Source organism: Cyanistes caeruleus, chromosome 4, assembly GCF_971803275.1.
Source record: "Cyanistes caeruleus chromosome 4, bCyaCae1.hap1.1, whole genome shotgun sequence".
In the NCBI taxonomy this organism is placed as follows: Eukaryota; Metazoa; Chordata; class Aves; order Passeriformes; family Paridae; genus Cyanistes; species Cyanistes caeruleus.
The window spans coordinates 33,290,518-33,309,425 of NC_141704.1; the positions used below are offsets into that span (position 1 = coordinate 33,290,518).

The 18,908-nt window shown below is 42.6% G+C and overlaps 1 protein-coding gene and 1 long non-coding RNA gene across 3 annotated transcripts in view; one reads left to right on the plus strand and one right to left on the minus strand.

Moving 5' to 3' along the window:
- The first annotated feature begins 11 nt into the window (after positions 1-11).
- On the plus strand, positions 12-11,010 carry RBX1 (ring-box 1). Its single transcript, XM_023934793.2, has 5 exons — positions 12-201; positions 2,539-2,617; positions 8,110-8,180; positions 9,435-9,520; positions 10,831-11,010. The coding sequence occupies exons 1-5, from the start codon at positions 58-60 to the stop codon at positions 10,841-10,843; spliced, it is 393 nt and encodes a 130-aa protein (XP_023790561.2). The 5' UTR covers positions 12-57; the 3' UTR covers positions 10,844-11,010.
- Positions 4,104-18,908, minus strand: part of LOC111934643 (uncharacterized) — a 33,515-nt gene continuing 18,710 nt past the window's right edge. Inside the window, exons 3-5 of one of the 2 annotated variants that reach the window (XR_015285848.1) lie at positions 16,319-16,413; positions 9,089-9,563; positions 4,104-6,965 (exon numbers count right to left, since the gene is read on the minus strand). This is a non-coding gene — a long non-coding RNA (uncharacterized LOC111934643). The remainder of the gene's footprint in view (positions 6,966-9,088; positions 9,564-16,318; positions 16,414-18,908) is intronic. The other variant, XR_002867350.2, reaches the window with a different exon arrangement.

Consider the following 18,908-nt stretch of genomic DNA (forward strand, 5'->3'; position numbering starts at 1 on the left):
CCCCTCCACCTGCCGGCGCGGGAAAGGGGGCGGGGCTAAAGTGGGCGTGACGACTGCATGGCCCCTCCCACCGCCTCGCCGCGCACGCGCGCGGAGCAGGACGGGCCGATTCACGCACCCAAAATGGCGGCCGCAATGGATGTGGATACCCCCAGCGGAACCAACAGCGGCGCCGGCAAGAAGCGCTTCGAAGTGAAGAAAGTGAGGCCCCGCCGGCGCGGTCCTCCGGTTGCTGCCGGAGGGACGGGGTGGGGGACTGGGACCGGCCTGATGCCAACGAGAGGGACGGAGAAGGGGGCGACTTCCCGCTCCTCTCACGGAGCCGGGCGCCCGGTTCCGCACCGGAGTGGTGGGAGGGGCGAGGCGAGGCCTGCGGGGAGTCCTGGCGTGCGTCCTAGCCAATAGCTGAGGCGGGCCGCCGCACGTGCAGCGGGAGCTGGCCAATCAGCGGGCGCGGCTGGCGGGGGCGGGAGCAGGAGCGGGGGCGCCGACGGGGCCGTGCCGGTGGGGTAATCCCCCGGTCGAGCTCTGCCGCTCGCTCCCCTCAGCCGCTGCCGTCCCGACGGGCCTGGGCTACTCCGTACCCAGAGCCTCTGGGCAGCTCGGGCTGGCGAGCAGCGCTGGAGTGCTTGCGGCTCCCCATCACCTCCGACCGCTGTGGCCCAGCTGCCCGGGCTGCCCCATGTGCTGCATAAAATGCTTTCTACAAATGTCTGTGGCTGACTTTTTTTCTCCTTGTTATTTAAGTCGAGCCATAGCAACGTGTTAGTGGGAAAATGTTCTCATGCCACCCTGGCTTTGCCTCCTCGCTCAGAGCAGCCATTATATGCTTTCCTAATCCAGTGCCACCCTTTGGTCAGCTGGATCACGGTGATGGTCCAGGCTCTTCCCGAGAGTGTAGAGAAGCAGGGATAGATTGTGTGGGCTTGCACTAAGGTATAATTTGAGGAAAAATGACCCTCTAGACTGAATATCAGTAAACATTTCCAGTGATTCCTGCTTGTAGATGAGTTTGTTTGAAATGCAGCTGCCATCAGTGATGATGGAAATCCCGGATGTGTGCAGAAGGAAGAGTCTGGGTGACATAATGGCTTGTCCTTTGGAAATAGGGACAGATATAATGAGAGTGGTAGGAAGTAGCACCATGTATGTGTCAGTGGCATTACTCCTCCCCAGCAAGGTACCAAGACCTTTATTGCATGTGTGGCTCAGTACAGGTGTGTGAGCTATCAGAGTAGACCATGATGGGACAAGAGATTAAGTCCTGGAGTGTATGGGAGAGATAAGGGTGCTGAGAACTTTTATCTCAGCTGCCTTGAAGTATGGATGAAATCCGTGCGAAATGAGTAGATGGCCAGAAGGCCAGCTAGGCTTGAAGTTGGGAGATTGGGGAAAAGAATTGGATTGCTGCTGGTGCATGTCCTAAAAGATCTAGCAGTACTGGGAATACTTTTTATATCAGTACTAATGAAAAATTGAAGAATTTATCGAAGTCCAGTACTGCCTATCAATACTTGGAAGTTGGCATTCCTCCTTTAGTGTCCCAGACTGAGGGAAAGAAATGAAAACATTGAGATGGAAAAGGAGCACAGTAGAGAATATTTACTATAGTACAGTCAGTGCAAATATATACTGAAAAAATGTAAGTGGGAAAAACAATCTATACTACTTAAGTAGTAAATCAAAATTATTCTGATTGCCAGTAGAATGTTTTGGATTGCATTGGATGTTGAAGGCAGACCCACTTATTTAAAGAGTTTACAAAAGACCTGATTATGGGTTTTGTCTGGAGGAATAAAAAGGAACCATGTTTTTCTGCCTGGCTTGCCCTAAAGTCCTCAAACCCTTCCCCTGAAGTAGCATGGGATAGTGCTATTACTTTTTTATATGTAAAAAGTAAGTATTTGAAAGGTGGATTTGGTAGTACTTTGAAATTTTTATATCCAGCCTTGCTGATAGGTTGTTGCTTATTAACCTTTTCTAGGGAAGATTATTCAAGATTCAGTGGAGAGTAGCCTTAGAAATTTAGTTCCTGACCCCAGTTGCTCTGAAGGGTGATTCCTAGAGGAACTGCTGCAAGTAATGTGAATTCCTCCTACAAAAATCTCATCTGAATTGGTCTTTCTCCAAGGGACTGTCCTTTCCTTCAGAATTGAGGATTTGGCATGAGCTGCACCCTTGCCATTGGATCTTGAGTAGAAATCCAGATATTTGCATTTGATTCACAAGAAGAAAAAAAAAAAAAAAAGGCTGGGGGAGGGGGGGAGGAGGGGAAAGGTGGTCTGTGTGAGTTACCTTCTTTTTGAATTGGGAAGGAGACATTGTGTCTGGGAGGTTTGTGAGAGGAATGTACCACTGCTTCCTAGTAACCTGAACTCATGATGAAGAATTGTTCTGGACTTCTAAGATTTGTTTTTTCTTAAATATTCCAGCTTTTCTATTTCAAAAAGTACGTGGGATCTTGAAGAATAGTGAGGATTTCTGTCCCCTGTAAATTGAATCAAAACTATGTTTTTCTTTTTTTTTCCCTCTCTCCAGTGGAATGCCGTAGCTCTGTGGGCATGGGACATTGTGGTTGATAACTGTGCCATTTGCAGAAACCACATTATGGATCTATGTAAGTAAATGGGAGGGAACACAGTTTGTACTTGTGTGTGATGAACAGTTGGATTGTATCCAGCTGAGGATATAATTCAGCAAAGCTTGCTGTTAGTAACTAACTCTTCTGCTAACCTCTATTTTATGTAATGCTGAAGTCTCATAATCCATTTTTGTAACCTCTGTCACCATACTGCTTCTCCCTCACCCTTTTCTTGTAAAGGGTAGGATCACTTGATGCCAGGTCAACAGTCATGGTGCTGCTGAGTGTATTTTGAATGCAACAAAGAAGAAAAGGAGTAGTAATAAAGAGGAACTGAAATTATTCAGGGTTCACAGACATTGCTTCCAAAGAGAGGTATTATATTTCAGGGCTGGGGAGGTTGCTATGAGTGTCAACTTCTCAATGACGCTCATTAAGATGAAGTCTTGTAACACTCTCTGTGTCTGTGTCTGGCAAGGAAAGGCATGGAGCAGCAAATTAATTTGACTCCTCATTCTATAAAACCTACCTTGCCTAACTAATTTAGTACATGTTATAGTAGGGGGAATTTTATAGCCACCTAGAAAAATATTTTTTCAGTTACAAAGGAGAGGAATAAAATGCCAAAATAAAAAGCGATACATTGCTAGTATCAGTTTGATTTGAATTTTTTTTTTTTTTTTGCTGTATAATCTTGATGGTTCATTTCTATAATGAAATAGGACTGTGTGCATGAAGTCACTGTTTTCAGTTCCTTAGAGTATTAGTAATGAGTACAAATCTATTTATTTTTTTTTCTCCTCAAAAGTGACAAAGTACTGTTGGCACCGTAGCTGTCTTGTTTCAATTATGAAGAACAGAAGACCTTTTAACATACCCAAGATAGAAATTTGCCTATGTTCCTAAAATATGAAGCTGATGAAATCCCCCAAAACAAGCTCAGGTCCAAGAACAGTGCCTGGGCATGGCCCATCCTGATCCCATTGGAATAGTTTTGTTGCACTTTGGTTTTATGCAGTTGCCCTTGGAACCAATACTATTGGCAACTTCTTGTCAATAAGACTGTATGGGTATAAAACACTGCAGAAAAATGAGACTTCAAGTTTATAAACTTGAACAGCTACTGAGGGATGCACCTTATTTTACTCCATATTTAAATAATAGTTATAAAATTACTCTCAGAAGCTTTGTTTCAGTGCTTTTTTTTAATAAAGAGAAAACACACTGTAACACACCAGTGTGAAAATGGGTTAAGCAGGTTCACTTCTCTTCTTGAGGACTGGTATGTTTGCATTTTGAGCCAGCTACTGCCTATCCATGCTTCAGTTTATTCTTGGTTATTAGACAGGGAATGATAACTCTAAAAAAGAACAGGAATTATGAAACAAGTTGAGGTCCTTTAATGTAAAGATTTCCTTTTTAAGTGTCTCTAACCTGTACTGTCTTGGAAGACACTGGGCTACTACTTAGTCTCTCAGGTTTATAATATATTAGAGAGGAAAGCATTTTGCTGACAGGCAAATGGAATTTCAAAGATTTATTAGAACATGTTACATTTATAGAATTTACAAATGTATAGAATAAGTATATAAAATCCTGTAATTCAAGGTAATTATTCATGGTAAGAGTGATGTATTTTAAGATAGGAGATGCTGGGGTGTTTCTTTCTATCAATCTGCCTCAGAACTAATTGTACCTTCCATGACAGACCAAATACAGTCTCATATATTTGCTTTTTTTTTTTTTTTTTATAAATAGCAAATAGGACATATGGGATGAAGGAGAGGTGTGGAGGAGCTGCAAGGAGAATGGACAGATGCTATTTTTCAGTAGTAAATTTTGTTTATCAATTCTTAAAAAAATATTTTAAAAAGTCCTACCAATATGTGGGTGGGGGTTGAGAGTATATAGGTAGATCAGGAAAAACAGTAAAGAAAAAAGGCATAGGTAATTTTTTTTTTCTTTTCTGAGTTGCTCGAGCATAACATGTTATTAATTTGTATGAGCAATGTTATGAGAATCCTGGACTGCAAATGACATACTAAAATTGACAGCATACAGAGTAGAAGGGATATCTAAATTGGTATTCCGAGATCAGTGTTGGCTCTGGATTTGCTTACTTCCTTATTACAGATCATTAATGTTGTTAAAAAACCCTTTAATTAGATTTTCAAGCATAATATGTGAAGTGATGGCAAATTGAGAAAAAATTAATAGAATGTGCAGGGAAGAGCAACACAAGATTTGATTTGATAAAATGCAGGATACAAATGTCTCCCACTCCTAGCAATGAAGGGAAGCCTAGAATGGAAAAACAGTAGGAGAGTGATAAGTAATGCCAGTCATGGTAACAAAAGTTTATTAATGTTGTAAAGTCAGGCATCAAGGTTAAGGTGTCATGCAATTCTCCCCATGCATATGCCTTATGGCTGGGTAATAATGTGATTCAAAGGATCCCCCCTGCCCTCAGTTTGGTTTGTATTCAGTGTACAGAAGGGGTGAGTAGATTTTCAGTGTTTTGGTTTCATTCTTCTCTGGGAAGGCCCAAGATCTGTTTAGATTTTACTTTGGTCTTTCTTCAAAGGCTTGCTCTATGGTGCTGTCTCTGCAACATGGTAAGCTGAGGAGTGTTAACAGGTTGTTTAGTATATTGGATTATCTTTTGGTCTAAAATGTGTAATGTCTTATTATAGTAAGATGACCGGCTCTGAACTGTGTAATATGTGCTGTCAAAATACTGTCCCCTTGCTTTGACAGTAACATGCCAAGTACCATGAATCCATCTTCACAAAGATGGATATGTTGCACAGAATCCAGAGAAGAGTCTCAGGATGTTTATTAAGTGGAATGGGTTTGGATTTTTTTCTTGATCTGTAAATGTACAGGTGAATTCTGCAATAGTATATGCATAGGAACCATGGGCCGGTTCTCATGATGTCAAGGTTCAGAAGCTGCCATTATATAAGACGCATTTCTGCAACTCCCTGAGTTTAAATGCTTCCATTGCATCTTTCACAATTATTTACAGGTATTTCAGGTTTTAGCTGTATCTTTCTGTCCTCACCTGCAGATACTCTGTCAAAAGCAAGACAACAGGAGAGTCATTCAGTATTCCTCCAGTACCTGTTACTATCTGACTCTTACTGCTTCTTTTGGGTCAGCAGATGGTAAATAGCTTCTCTTTCTTTCAAAAGCCAGGATCATCAGTTTTTATTCTAGGATGGAGATTGTCCATGTGTTATTTATGATTTGTTTTTTATTTGTTGATATATTTTCCTTTTCTGAAATGAAGCAAGTAGGAGACCAAAAAGTGCTTCAGCTTTTGGGAGGCCCTTTTTTGGCAGCCAAATGTAGCAGTGCTGGCAGTAGCTACCACTCCAGTGTGTTTGAGGGAGCTAAGCCTGGGTGTCTTGTTGGAAGGGCTTTTCATCACCACCAGGGAACTCCTCCTCAGCCACTTCCACGAGAGTTCATCTGTCCTCTTAAACGTTTTGGATTATCATGCTTTAGACTGTCAGTGAAAGTTTAGGTTTGTCAGTGAAACTTTGAGTAATGCTTAAAAGAATGTCAGTGCTGCTTCTTTTCTTTGCCTAAACCATCCTTCTTCCCTCTCAATCCCAGTAAAATACAGAGTCCTTTAAATCCAGCAAAATTAAAAATTGTGTTCAAGCAGCTCTAATGTTAGAGCCACTTAAAAAAAATGGGCTAGGTGGACTTCATGTCTAATATGCCCAATATTTTGTTTCCAGCAGGGAAAGAGAAGAAACAAGATAAGTATATTGTGTGCTGGAGTATTTTCCTTGCTTTCAGGAGAAGCTTTCTGAATGAAACTTTGCTTACTTCCTGACTTTTCTCCCTTCAGATGAATTGCCTCATCTTTTCCTACTACTTATCATCCCACCATTATCTGTTACTGTACAGATAATTACTGGCCAGATATTGAAAAGTTAATATACTATGCCCCATGACCATGAGTCTATACTGCAGTAACAGTAAAATTGTTGCAATTATCTCAGGTGTAGAGTTTTATACAAGTATCCAAAGAAATCAAAGTTCTTCAAGGGTCTTGAGTATCTTCCACATTCTTAATCAGATTTAGTTTTATAGCAGTATGTACTGAGAGATTCAGGAATTAAGACATCAGACCTTTCTTCTGTAAACAGGCAAGGGATTGAGCTTTTGACTTCTTGCTGTGGTATATCATACCTTTGATGTAAACCATATGATAAATAGAGGTTCACTCAAATCTTGCAGAACAGCTGTTGCTACTGAGTTTCTTTAGACATCAGTCTTGTTCTGAGTAGTTCCTCATGACCAAAGTTAATTGACATCTCTTGCATCTCAGAAAAAATGGGCCTTTCTTTTCTTTTGTGCACCTCCACATCTGAAAAGCATGAAAAATAGAGAAAGGGATGAACAAATAGAGATCACATTCTTCAGCCAAACCTGTAGGATTTGAAAGTTTTTGAATCTTCAATTGGTGAATCAAATTCCTTTTCCTTTAAGCATATTCAAGCACACAAAGAGTGAACAGAAAATTGGACCTCATTCAGACATCTTCTTTGCCAGGAAAAAAAATCTGAAAAACAAGAAAGCAGCAAGCCCTTGTATTGAGTTCTAAGCTGATCATCTATCAGCAGATTTTTTAATTCATTTGGGTTTTACTCTTAAAGAAGACATCCTTTAGCAAGAAGTAAAATGTTAGTGTTATAGGTTTGTGCTGCTGACGATGGAGGAATTGGAAATATCTTTTTTCCTTCTGAAGTTTCTTCTTGAGCTGGAGCAGAAGTGAATTGCTCAGGCTTTAGAATGGAGAACTGGCTTGTAGGATTTATTTTCTCAGTATTGTTCTTCTTTCCTCACTCTTTTTCATCTCCTTCATCCATGCCATCTGACACAAAAGCCCAAAATATAACCCAAACTCATAAATAGTTAGGGCTGGGGATCCTCCTGGGTACTCAGCTCCAAGACATAAAAAGTCCAAACCATACTGTATTTGCTATTGTGGATTTTTGGGATGTACTTACCTATCACATGACTATAAAACAAAGACAGTAAAGTTACATGAGCAAATTAATTTGCAAATTAATTAAAGTACATAATGTCTGACAGGAACATATAGGAATTTGTATTGAGAGAAACCTGGGTAAGAAGTTAATGTACTGTCAACTCATCTTCAAAAGACATCTCTGTGAACACAAGAGGAAAAAATGGAAAATATTTATCCTTCAAATTTGTGAAGCAGACACATGTTGCCAGCAGATGAGCTATGTGCTCTTGTCCTCTGGAACTTTGGAATACTAAAATGTAGAGGAAGGAGAAAATCGGGATTAAGTATGTTTTGATATGATACTTTTGGAAAAACAGTACACATTAAACCGTAGCTCATGATACTTTTTGGTGTGTTAAATACCACAAAAGAGCTCCTCCTCCCCTGCCTACATCTGCTATTATGAAGGAATCTACCAGTTAGTATTGCATGTACATCTTAACTCCTGTGTATATTTGTTCAATCTTTATTTTCACAGGCATAGAATGTCAAGCCAACCAAGCATCGGCTACCTCTGAGGAGTGCACAGTTGCATGGGGCGTCTGCAATGTAAGGAAAACTTTTATTGTGGAGCTTGTGTGGGGTGATGCTATCCTGCTTTTTTGAAGACATGGGGCAGAATGAGTTCTGTAGCATGTTTCACATAATCTACCAGAAATAAGAATTTTAAAGTCCTTATGTTTACTAGAATGTAGAAAGGAGAGAGAAAATGAAAGATGGGGAGATTTAGTAAGACACAGAAGCAAAGGGAGGAAGATAAGCCTTAATTTTCTTTTTTTTTTAATTTTTTTTTTTTTTTGAGGAACAATAGATCTTTCATTCTGAACATGATTTTCCTGATCATGGTTTGCCTAGGAGTTATACCTTTTCCTTTCCCCCAGTAATATGATCACTTGGATGTCAGCCTGCTTGATTTGTCTATGTGCAGGCTAATTCAATGAGTCAGTCTGGGATAACCAGGTGATTTGCTTCCAGTTTTTGATTGATTGATCAAATCAATTGGTCCCACTAGCATGTGAACTCCAAACTTGAATACCTCACTAGCCTGGGCCTGAGTTGGAAAATAAACTATTCCATGGTGGAATAACTTCCTGATCCTCAGTCCCATCTTTACTGTGCTGTGGGATCGAGTTACAATGTGATAATGCTAGAACAGGACTATAAATGTTGCAATTCTGTTTGCAGAGGACAAGAGCAAAATTTTTAACCATGTCAGGATATTCTAGTGTCAAAATTATGTTGTTGTGTGTGAGACTCACCACAAGTAGAACTTTGATTTTAAGTAGCTGTGTGGAGTAAGAGAAAGGACGCTCTTACTAAACACATAAATGAGATTTTTTTTTTTTTCTTTCTTTCTAATTTTGCAAATTCCTTTTTATTCAGGCTCTGGTATCTCCTGCAAACTGACAGAAAGCTTCCTTCAGCATGTATACATTTATATCATCCCTGCTACTCACTCTGAAATCCTCTCTTTTCTTTCTGATTATGCTTCTTATCAGCATCTGCTCTGCCAATTTTAGCAGCTGCTAAACTCTGCACTCCCTCCTTCAACAGAAGTCAGTCAGGTGCCACTGCATGCACTGTGGAGCAGGCTCCCTGCTGTGGTTTCACTAATGTTTCTTCCTCTCTGAAAATGTGGATCGATTCCTTGGTGTTTATCAGCTAATTGACTTATCAGTTGTCCCCGCCTTTGCCTGCAAACTCTTGCTACTCTCTTCTTACTGTGATTCTTTCAGTGGTAGTTTTCACATTGAGATGCTTTCATACATTCTGAAATTACGTGATCTGAACTTTGTCTTCCAGCACGCTTTCCACTTCCACTGCATCTCTCGCTGGCTCAAAACTCGCCAAGTATGTCCGCTGGACAACAGGGAATGGGAGTTCCAAAAGTACGTATCCTGCACAGATTTCAAGATGAAAGGTCTATTTGTCCTGTAAATATAAATTATCAATGTCAGATTGGTGTGTCGGAGGGCATAGTTGCTGTTCAGAGAGGTTCTTTCCTTAGTCACCTGGGTCTGAGATCTGAAGGAAGTCCAAACAGATGTGGAGTATGTGGGAGCTGTTAAAAAGTAGTGATTTCTACTGACAGTCTCTAAAGAATGGAGAGCAGGAGAGAAATTGAATTAGCTAGAAGTGGAGCCTCAGGTGAATAGTGTTCTGCTGCATGAGCGATTTGGGTTTAGAGAATGACCTGAATTCAGCTGCTTGGGTTCCAAAGTGTTTCTGCTGAGGTGCCAGACCTCAGACATCTTATTGGGTCCCTCCGTTATCCTGATGCTTTGTTTCATAACTCTGATAGCCTCAGAAATTAATAGAGCTGATTTCCTAGCATTTGGAAATCAAGTGTCCATTTAGCCATTCCTGCAGCTTTGGCCCATTTATTTATAATTGCTGTATTGTTTATTTAATGTTTTTTAAAGGTTTCATGCTAAGAATAGCAGTAGGTTATCCAAGAATGGGTTTTTGAGGGATAATCATATTTTGAGAGGTAATTGTCCATTGAGAATAGTTAGGAAGTTTGCCTATCACTTGCTTCATTCTGCACCATTGATCTAGTAATGTTTTCTTAACTGTGCATTGTCCCTCTCCCCACCCACTTAAAAAAAACAAATTAATTCTGGTCAGAGTCCAGACTGAAACAAAGCAAAATAGGTATTATAACTGTTGAGAATTGTGTTTGGGCTCTGGTACAGTCAGTTGTGCAAATCATCATTGACATGACAGCTGAAGTACCATAGTTTTGATATTAACATGTTTCCCTGAACACAGAGTGAAAACTGAGTCCATGTTGCCTGGCTAATCACTTCATAATACACGGGCAGCATGATGAGATACAGAGACATGAATTAATATTTTCTGATGTGTGCTCAGTGTTACTTCTGGGGCTGTGAAAAGCTTTGGCCTTGTTTCGTGCCAGATATATTTGAAGTGGGATTCAGGGCAGAAGGTAACTGGTACTGAGATCTCTTTACACATGGTGTTGTGGATTGCTCAGGCTCTCTTCTAACTGGTGTCTGGGTAGACTTTTAGGGGAAGTGAAATGTGGACAACTTCCTAAGATTTTCTTAACAGCATTTCACCTTCATCCCATTTACATGTTAATTATGTTGTGGTAGAATGAAAATAAATCCATCCAAACCAGCACTCCAATGAATTGTAGTTTTTAAGGAAGCATTAACATATTATCTATTTACAGGTACGGACACTAGAGAGATGGTCACACGCTTCTTGTTATGTCATCGAACTCAGTTGTTCTTGTCACTATGGGTTTGTTTTAGTGACTTGGAAAGTCAGTAATGTATACGATTCTTCTTTCATGCTAATTTCTTCCTATTGTATACCATTGAATAAAGTCTTGCTGGAGCTTCCTGTCAAAGTTTTTTGTCTTGTGTTCAGGAGTGGGCAGTCGGAGCATGGGGGAGGAGAATTATCTGCAGACCGGGGACTTAAGCTAAGTTAACTCTTTAGATGGGCAGTGCTGCTTCTTTGCTGTACCAGGCTTTTGACTGTGAGTTTGGTCTTACTCCCACACAACTGAGAACCACACCTTTGGCTCGCTGAGATTGGTATTAAGCTCCATTGAGTAGTGCAGTGGGTGCAGGATTTGGCCTAAGAGTAGTTTATGCAAATAGCTTTTTGTGTGGACATGCTTTATTACAGCAGAGTTGAAATGATGATCTATACAATTAGGGGTTGTGTCATCATTAGAAACTATTCTCTCACTTCTGCTCTTGCGTTTGACTAGACCACCGCCCCTGCAGAGGAAATTTTCACTAACTTCCCAGTTCCAGCTGTTTAGCTTTGGGGAATGGAAAAGGGATGTCACTTTTTGTCAGTGTTCATAAAGCACATTCATGTGTTGAGTGAAAGTAAACTCAGGAAATTCATGTGCTAGATTGGCTGGAAAGCTAAAGGTAAGCAGTCTATAAGAAAGCCAATTCTTAGTTGGTATTTTATAATACCACTATAGTAGTGGTATTTTTCCCAGTTCCAGTCCAATTGGCCAAAAAGCATTCCTCTGAAAACTCTATAATGTTCTGTTTGGTGTGTCCTCTGCCAAATGGCCTGGTATCCCGCTCATGGCATCAAATTTTGCCCTCTATGTTAACAGCTGCAGCAGATGCTGGGAACTGAAACAGCATTCAGAAGTTTTTCCTGCTACAAAAGACTGCCTCTGTATGTCAGCAGTAGTGGACATGGTAGATTTCTGTCCTTGGCTATTCATGATGCCATCTTTGGATGTCATTTTTTTGCTGGTTACTGAGGATGGGAAATTTGATAGCTAATGCTAAACATTAGTGTACTGTAGTGATAGGGGATAAAAATGGCCAATGACAGAACCAAAACTTGCAGGTTTTTCAGTAATTGCTGGGGCTTTCTCTAATCTGCAGCAAGCAAATGTCAGGATTATTTTATCAGTTGGTGTCATTGCTCTGAAATTATATTGCTCGCTGTTTTCCACCCTTAAGAAGAAAACAGGAACAAGTAAGACTGGAAGAGTTTATAGCTAGACAGGTTATTTACTATGTTTCTTGGTAGAAAGGTCATCCTGAATTTGCCAGGTAGTTTTGGTGATGGAGGCAGGAAAGGAACAGAAGAGGAGGGGGAAGATGATCTCAACAGTGGTCAAAGTATTCATCCAGGCAACAGGGTATCCAGGTTAAATGCCATTCCCTGAAATTTGAACTATTTAATGTCCTGTTGAGATGAGTGAAATGTTAGATGTCCCTGTTCTTGATTGTCCATTTTGGTTGCAGTGTTTGGTTTTTCAGGACCTGGTACCCAGATGTTCACCAGTTTATATCCTTGAGAACTTTGTTTTGGGTCCCAGCTACATTGTTCTGATTCATCCCCCTTTCATCTGTGCATATTGCCCTGAGCTTATTTCTTTTAGATGGGGACAGACATATTTTCCTCTCCTCTGTGGCTTCGTGTACATTTGCTTGAGGCTGTGCCTGCAGAAAGACAAGGGGGTTTGGTATTTTTTATTGCCTTTCTTTAAATGTACCCTCCAAATGGCTGGCTACAGGCACTCTTCCCTAGACATCCTTTGAAACTCTGTTCTGCTGCAGTGCGTAAAACTCTGTTAAATTTGATTTCAGATTGCTTTTGTAGTGTCTGTCCCAAACATGGTTTTCCCAAATGGAAAAATACAGAATGTAAAGCACCAATTGCATACATCCTCAGGAAAGAAAATCCTTTTTCAGCTGCTGCCCGTTGCAGTGGCCCTGCTGCCATTTCCCCTGCTGCAAAGGTGATGGGCCATGGCTGCTGCAGCACAGTCCTGTTTTCTGTAGTGCAGAAATACACTAAGGATTGTGTTTGGAGAAACAAGGAAAAGCTTCAGTGAGTGAGCTCAGAGAGAAGCTGTGTGGCACAGGCAGCACCAGGTGAAGGTATAAGAGATCTCCTATCCAAGGGTGCAAAGTGCCCCATTTCCCAGGGAATGCTTGTTTGCTTGGGCTGGTATGGCTCTGTCCTAACTTTTACTGTGCACCCTCTCCACCTCTGCTAGATGTGGGAGAAAGCCCATTTATTCTCACTGTCTCTTCTCCTGAAGCAACAATAATTTTTGCCTACAGCTTTCCCCTTTTTGCAAAATACTGAGAACTTCTTGGGGAGGAAGGAGAAATAGGGCACATTTCTAGGTATCCTGTGGTGAAGATAGGTACACAGGGGAGAAAAGACCATGTCAGTGCCATTTTCCCATCCTATAAATGGAGAATGCATTTGAACTGTGGATTTGAAAATAAAATCAGGAGCGAATGACAGTTAAAACTGCAGAGAACAGTGTATCCTGCAGCTGCCTGGCTTAGAGAAAAACAAATCACTGATAGACCTGCTGTGGAGCAGAAGGTAATTTTGACATTTCTGATTCTTTCTACAAGTCTATCAGCTGAAGCAGGCTGCATCACTGAGCAGGCCATGGCAGAGAGCAGCCAAAATGACCAGACACTGGTTTCCTCCTCTGCCTTTTGCAAAGGAGACAATGAGCTCTAGGTGCTGTGTGGCATTGGCTGTGCCTCATGTGCCAAATCCCTTAGTGGTCTTGCATTAAAATGCCAGAATCAGGACAATGAGACACCATGATGACACAGCACATTGAGCTGCGTGGAAGTACGAGGGGATGGATGGGAATTTTCCTGTCAAAATCACTACAGACTGTGCATTAAAGAAAAATGTCAGGCTGACAGGAGTCTGCTGGTTGAAAAATGTCTGATGTCAGAGAAAAATGGCTGAAGCCTCAACTAGTTTGCCAGGTTTGTAGCGACACACCATGGAGTGAACTTCATCATCATGTCCTCCTGCCATAGTCAGATAGGGAGGGAGTATCTGTGGAGATGCAGCTGTTTGGGCTGGGATGAGAAAGCTTTGCAATTGCTTTGTGTGGTCCTGTGCAAATACCCCTTGTAGGAGAGCCCCAGGAGCTGCTCCTGCTTCTCTATGGTCAGGTGTGATGGTGAGACCCCAACCACACGAGAAAATACACCTTTGAGTGTGGAGCTGTCTGTGTGCAGGTAAGAAAGAGATGCACAGCTATGAGCCCTCTCCCAATATCTCCTAATAAAGAAGCTAATGGCATCCCCAAGTGGTCTGGGACCATAGCAGCAGAGCAGATGTGAAGATGAGCTAAGTAGCACTGGTGGTGTGTGAGCTGCAGCACAGCCTGTGCAGGCAGAGAGCTGAGCTTCCAAAAGGAGAGCACCCACTTGGGGAGATCTGCACTGCTTCTGCAAAACTGCCTCCTCCAAAGGCATCAGGGCAGAGAATGGCAGTAGCACCACTTCCCTGGAATGTGGTTCTGTCATGGGACAGCAGAAAGGCACTTGCAAGTTGTGGAGCTGATGCCTGTAAAGTGTTGCTTGGCCAGTGTGCTGCTAGCCCTTTCCTGGACCACCATGAACTCCCATCCTTCTGCCCTATGGCAGCTGCTTTGCCGTGCAACAAAGGGATGAACCTCTCGGCACTGTAAGAGGAGGCACTGGCACCGCAGGTTGCTCACCCCAGCCTGGGTGACATCAGCCATCGCTGCCTGGAGATCCTCAGGCCATGGCTGGAGAAAAAGAGGAGGAGGTGACACTGCTGAGGGTATTTTTCCTAATGCAGTTTCCTCTGGGGGCTGGAGGGGAAGAGGAGAATGGGTTTAGAGAAGCATCCTTTGTCTCTGCTTTGCTCACAACCTTCTCCTCACAAAACCTGTGGGAAGACTGAGCTCTTCTTGTCTGCTTTTGCTTTTCCTCACAAGCTCCCTCTGCCAATATCGCTGCCAGTTTAATCTGCTGTGAGGAAACACACCATTCCCCCACCACAGGCTCCATACATCGCTCAGGTTTCTTCCCCAGTGCAGCAGGCTTTGCAGTAAGCCTGTTATTGCTCGCCACAGGGCACTGTGGCACATGGATGGTCTCCACATGTCCTTCACCCCACCACCACCCTCTCTCTGTTCCCTGCTGCTCACTCTGGTCTGTTCTCTGCTCTCCTCTTTCATTTCCCCTCGCTCTGATATGGTTCCCATGGAGATCCAAGGTACCAGTGGTGCCCTTCCTCCGCAGCCTGAGGGTAGTGGGGTGATTTTGGGCTCGCCTGGGGTTGACATTGCATTCAATCCCAGAAGTCAAGCTACAAGGTGCTAGAAGTTCTGTTTTGTCTCTCTGCTACTTGACTCCTTCATAACAGGACATTGGCCTGTTCTTTCCCCTTTTTAGCAGCTTTCCAGCCTTTCTCCATTGGACACAAGAAGGGGTAGCTCACCAGGTCTTTGCATCCTGCCATACCCAGCAATGGTCCTGATTGTAAAAGAAAAAAAAAAAAAAGGCATTTGAGGTTTGATTTGAAAATCCATTGGAAATTAGAACCAACTGATTTTGGAGAGGCCAAATCTGAGTGTGGGGATGCACCACTGCCTGTTGCCTTGAAGAATTTACCCACTCCACTGCAGCAGCCTAGAATTTGCCTGTTTGCTGCCTTTTCTTTACATATGGCTGTGAATATGGCTCAGTCACCTGATTTCTTGGTCCTTGCATGAAAGGTGGTTCCTGACCTCACTGCTCCAACACATAAACCAGGAACACAGCAGAGCAGTTTCCTCTGGAAAGGAATCAGATGTACTATCATGGTAGGTATCAAAACTCAGCATGGGAATGCAAAGTGCCAGGGTTCCGATGGTGCCCTTGAGAACATGTCTTTTTCTTCTGGTTGTGCTGTTCTTACTCTCATGTCCTCTTCACCTTATTTGCTGGGAAGAGGATTAAAGGGAGTTTTTTTCTCTTGAGATGCAGGCTGCCTAATATCCCTTTCATCCCCCTTCCTCTCCTATGTCCTAGAAGACACCACTTTCAATGCAAATCAAAAAGGACATTCATCTCCTGTCCACTCACAAAGAGAAGTGGTGTGCTGTTGGAGCAGTCTCTTCATTGCAGTTGTATTGGATGCATTGAGATTATTCATTTTGATATTTTAGACATGAAACATTATGATTTTTTAATGAAAAACATGGGCTTGGATGTTTTGTGTTCTCCTCCCCCTCCCACCCTTCACCAAATGTCAGTATTGTGGATTTTTGAAGGGCGTGTGCTTGCCAAAATCCATCCCAGAACTGCAGCGTTTTCTGTAAAACATGAGTCCAGTTTCACATGGTTTCAGTGTACAAGTCATTATGCTTGTCACAAAACCCTTTGACTCACGTTCAGTTTTGGGGATGAGAGATGGCTCCAGGTGACAAGGCTCCGATGTCCTGCTGCTCCATGCAGAGTGAGTGGCCATCCATCTCCCTGCTTAGCTAAATGGAGACCAAACATTTAAAGACTCATAAATCACTGATCTGTGTAGTGTTCAGAGATAGAAGTCTACAAAGAAAGACAACAGCTCTGTGAGGGTTGTCCTGAGCTTCTGGTTTCTACAGAAACTTTCCAAGACTCCCTAAAGGGACTTGTGTGAGAAGCAACACAAACCTGTTCTCACAGTGGATATTTTGCATGTCTCTTGGTGCCACTGTGTGCCTTTCCAGTGGGGCAGTAAGATGGCAAAGAAATGTTGCATAGGAGGCAAAATGTGATACCCCTTCCTTTTTGAGCCATTTTAGGACAGATATAACTTTATCCATGTGGCATCTTCTTGAGATGTTGAAGGTAAACCTCAAATCCCTGATTGTCACCCATGAGCCTCAGCTTCATTTCAGACAATAGTCAGCTGATGACAAACCCAAACCACAGTCTTTTTTTGATACAGCCATTAACTACCTTTAAAACCTGAGACTGATACCCAGAGATGCTCCTTCTTCTCCCATATCACATATGACATCTCACTCAAAAATTGTTTTTAGTGTTTCTGCAACCGTTGTGCTCATGGAATATTCCTATCCTGGGTTGTGACTGCCTCCACCACCTCACTGACACGGTTCATCCTGCTTGAAGCTGGAGACCTCCAAGGGGCAGGATAGCATCCATGGGAGAGGGACACAACAAATCCTCAAAATCACAAGCAGCTGCAGCATTTGTGCCACAAATCACTGTTTGAACCTCAGCCGTTACTTGTTTTGTGGCAGTTTCCTCACCTATGCTGTAGGATGCATCAGCAGAATGGAGCTGCAGGTAATGACAGTGGCTCTGGATTTGAGGCCACTGTTGATCAGCCATCTACTGAAGCACTAAAAGCAGCTCCTGGAAGATGAGGCAGCCTCATTTACTTTCTCCTTTCCCAGTTCTCTTCTGGGATCAGAATACCAGTTTGGGCTCTTTCCCTTGAGTGCATTGTCAAGCTCTTTGAGCTGTCTATAACTGTAGTATCTTCATTAGTATTTAATAATCCCTGGTCACCCCTGAACAGCAGCCCATGAAGATGTCATGCTTCTGACAGGAGGCACTTGTGGCCAGTCCTGTCTATTGTGGCAGCACGTGTTCATCAGAGCTTTGCACATAGAGCAGATGTGCCTGAGGTGAGGACAATGAGTTCAACCCAGATCCTTTCTGCTGCCCATAAATCACATTAGAGTTTATCAAAGCCTTGGACTGTCAGCACTATCTAGATGTAAATACCGTAATTATCTTAAGTAAAATTAACAGTTTATCGGACTTCCTGTGTTGAATCTTTTTATTACAGGGTTGCTTTTTTTCATCACAGATTTGATTTGCCATAGAGATTATGTGACCCTGGATTATAAATCTCTGCCTTTCAAACACTACCTGACATCATGAGCTGTTACAGCAGCTAATTGGCAGCCACTCAGAGGCTTGTTTTGCTGAGGAGAACGCTTCTCTCCTGACTGCCCTGAAATCTTCTAGTCCCTTCAAAAAAGCTTTTCCCATGAAATGAATGATGTTGGATCCTCACCAAGGTCCAATGGGATCCAGGCACAGATGCAACCCCACACAAATAAAGCAATGAGCCTGTGCCAAGGAGAACATGGGGTGGCGAGTGTGGGGAGCAGAAAGGGCTCAAGCCTTCTTCATGCACATCAAGGCAGAAGGCAGCAGCGTCACACAGTGAACGCAAGGATGGTCTCTTCAGCCCACCATCCCCACCAGTGACTGCCATCATGGGCTGCCTCCACGATAGGGGAGGCTGCCCACAGCGGCTGCCAAGGTAGGAGCTTCAGAGAGGCACCTGCAGAAAGCTGCACTAATATCACAAGTTAGTTATTACACAGTCAAAGCTTCCTAATGATTGTATCAGGCTGCACAGTTCAAGTCATATGAGATAACCTTCTTTTCACCCTATCGGAAAAACCATTGAGCAAAATTACTCCAGTAACAGGGAAGCACTTGGCAAAGCCTCGTGCTGCATTTTCCACTGCCCACCTCCCCGCAGCAGAAGACAGAGGAGAGTCAGCACAGGCATTTCACCGTGAGTTACAACTGGCAAAAAAAGGGGCACTGTGTTTTGAACACATTAAAAAATGAGCCTTTTTCCGCACACACATTTGCACATTAGGAGACAAGGAACGTTATTGCTTTTGTCCCAGTGGATCCTGGCATGAGAGGTTCATTTTTCCTGCCTGTTCAGTGCCTTTCCACCAGATCCACACTTCCTGAAGATGATTCAGAACATGAAACGTGACAAACCAAAACTCATTTTAATAGCTTGTTTTGGCCAAGGCCAACTAGGAATATAGCTGTGTTATTATCATGAGCTGGAATGCAGAGCTATTTACTTCATTCATAGGAACAACAGCAAAATAGCAGCCTGTGGTGTTGGCATGGGTAGAGCCATAACTAAAATACTGCATACAAAATAGAAAAAGACCTGGAATAAACTCCTTATTATGGATCTAAAATA

Bases quoted from the DNA above. Each gene is read 5' to 3' on its own strand.
- RBX1 (XM_023934793.2), top strand. From the start codon at position 58: ATGGCCCCTCCCACCGCCTCGCCGCGCACGCGCGCGGAGCAGGACGGG. The intron at 2,618-8,109 runs GTAAGTAAATGG...TTATTTTCACAG, and splicing joins AAACCACATTATGGATCTAT to GCATAGAATGTCAAGCCAAC. The intron at 8,181-9,434 runs GTAAGGAAAACT...TTTGTCTTCCAG, and splicing joins TTGCATGGGGCGTCTGCAAT to CACGCTTTCCACTTCCACTG.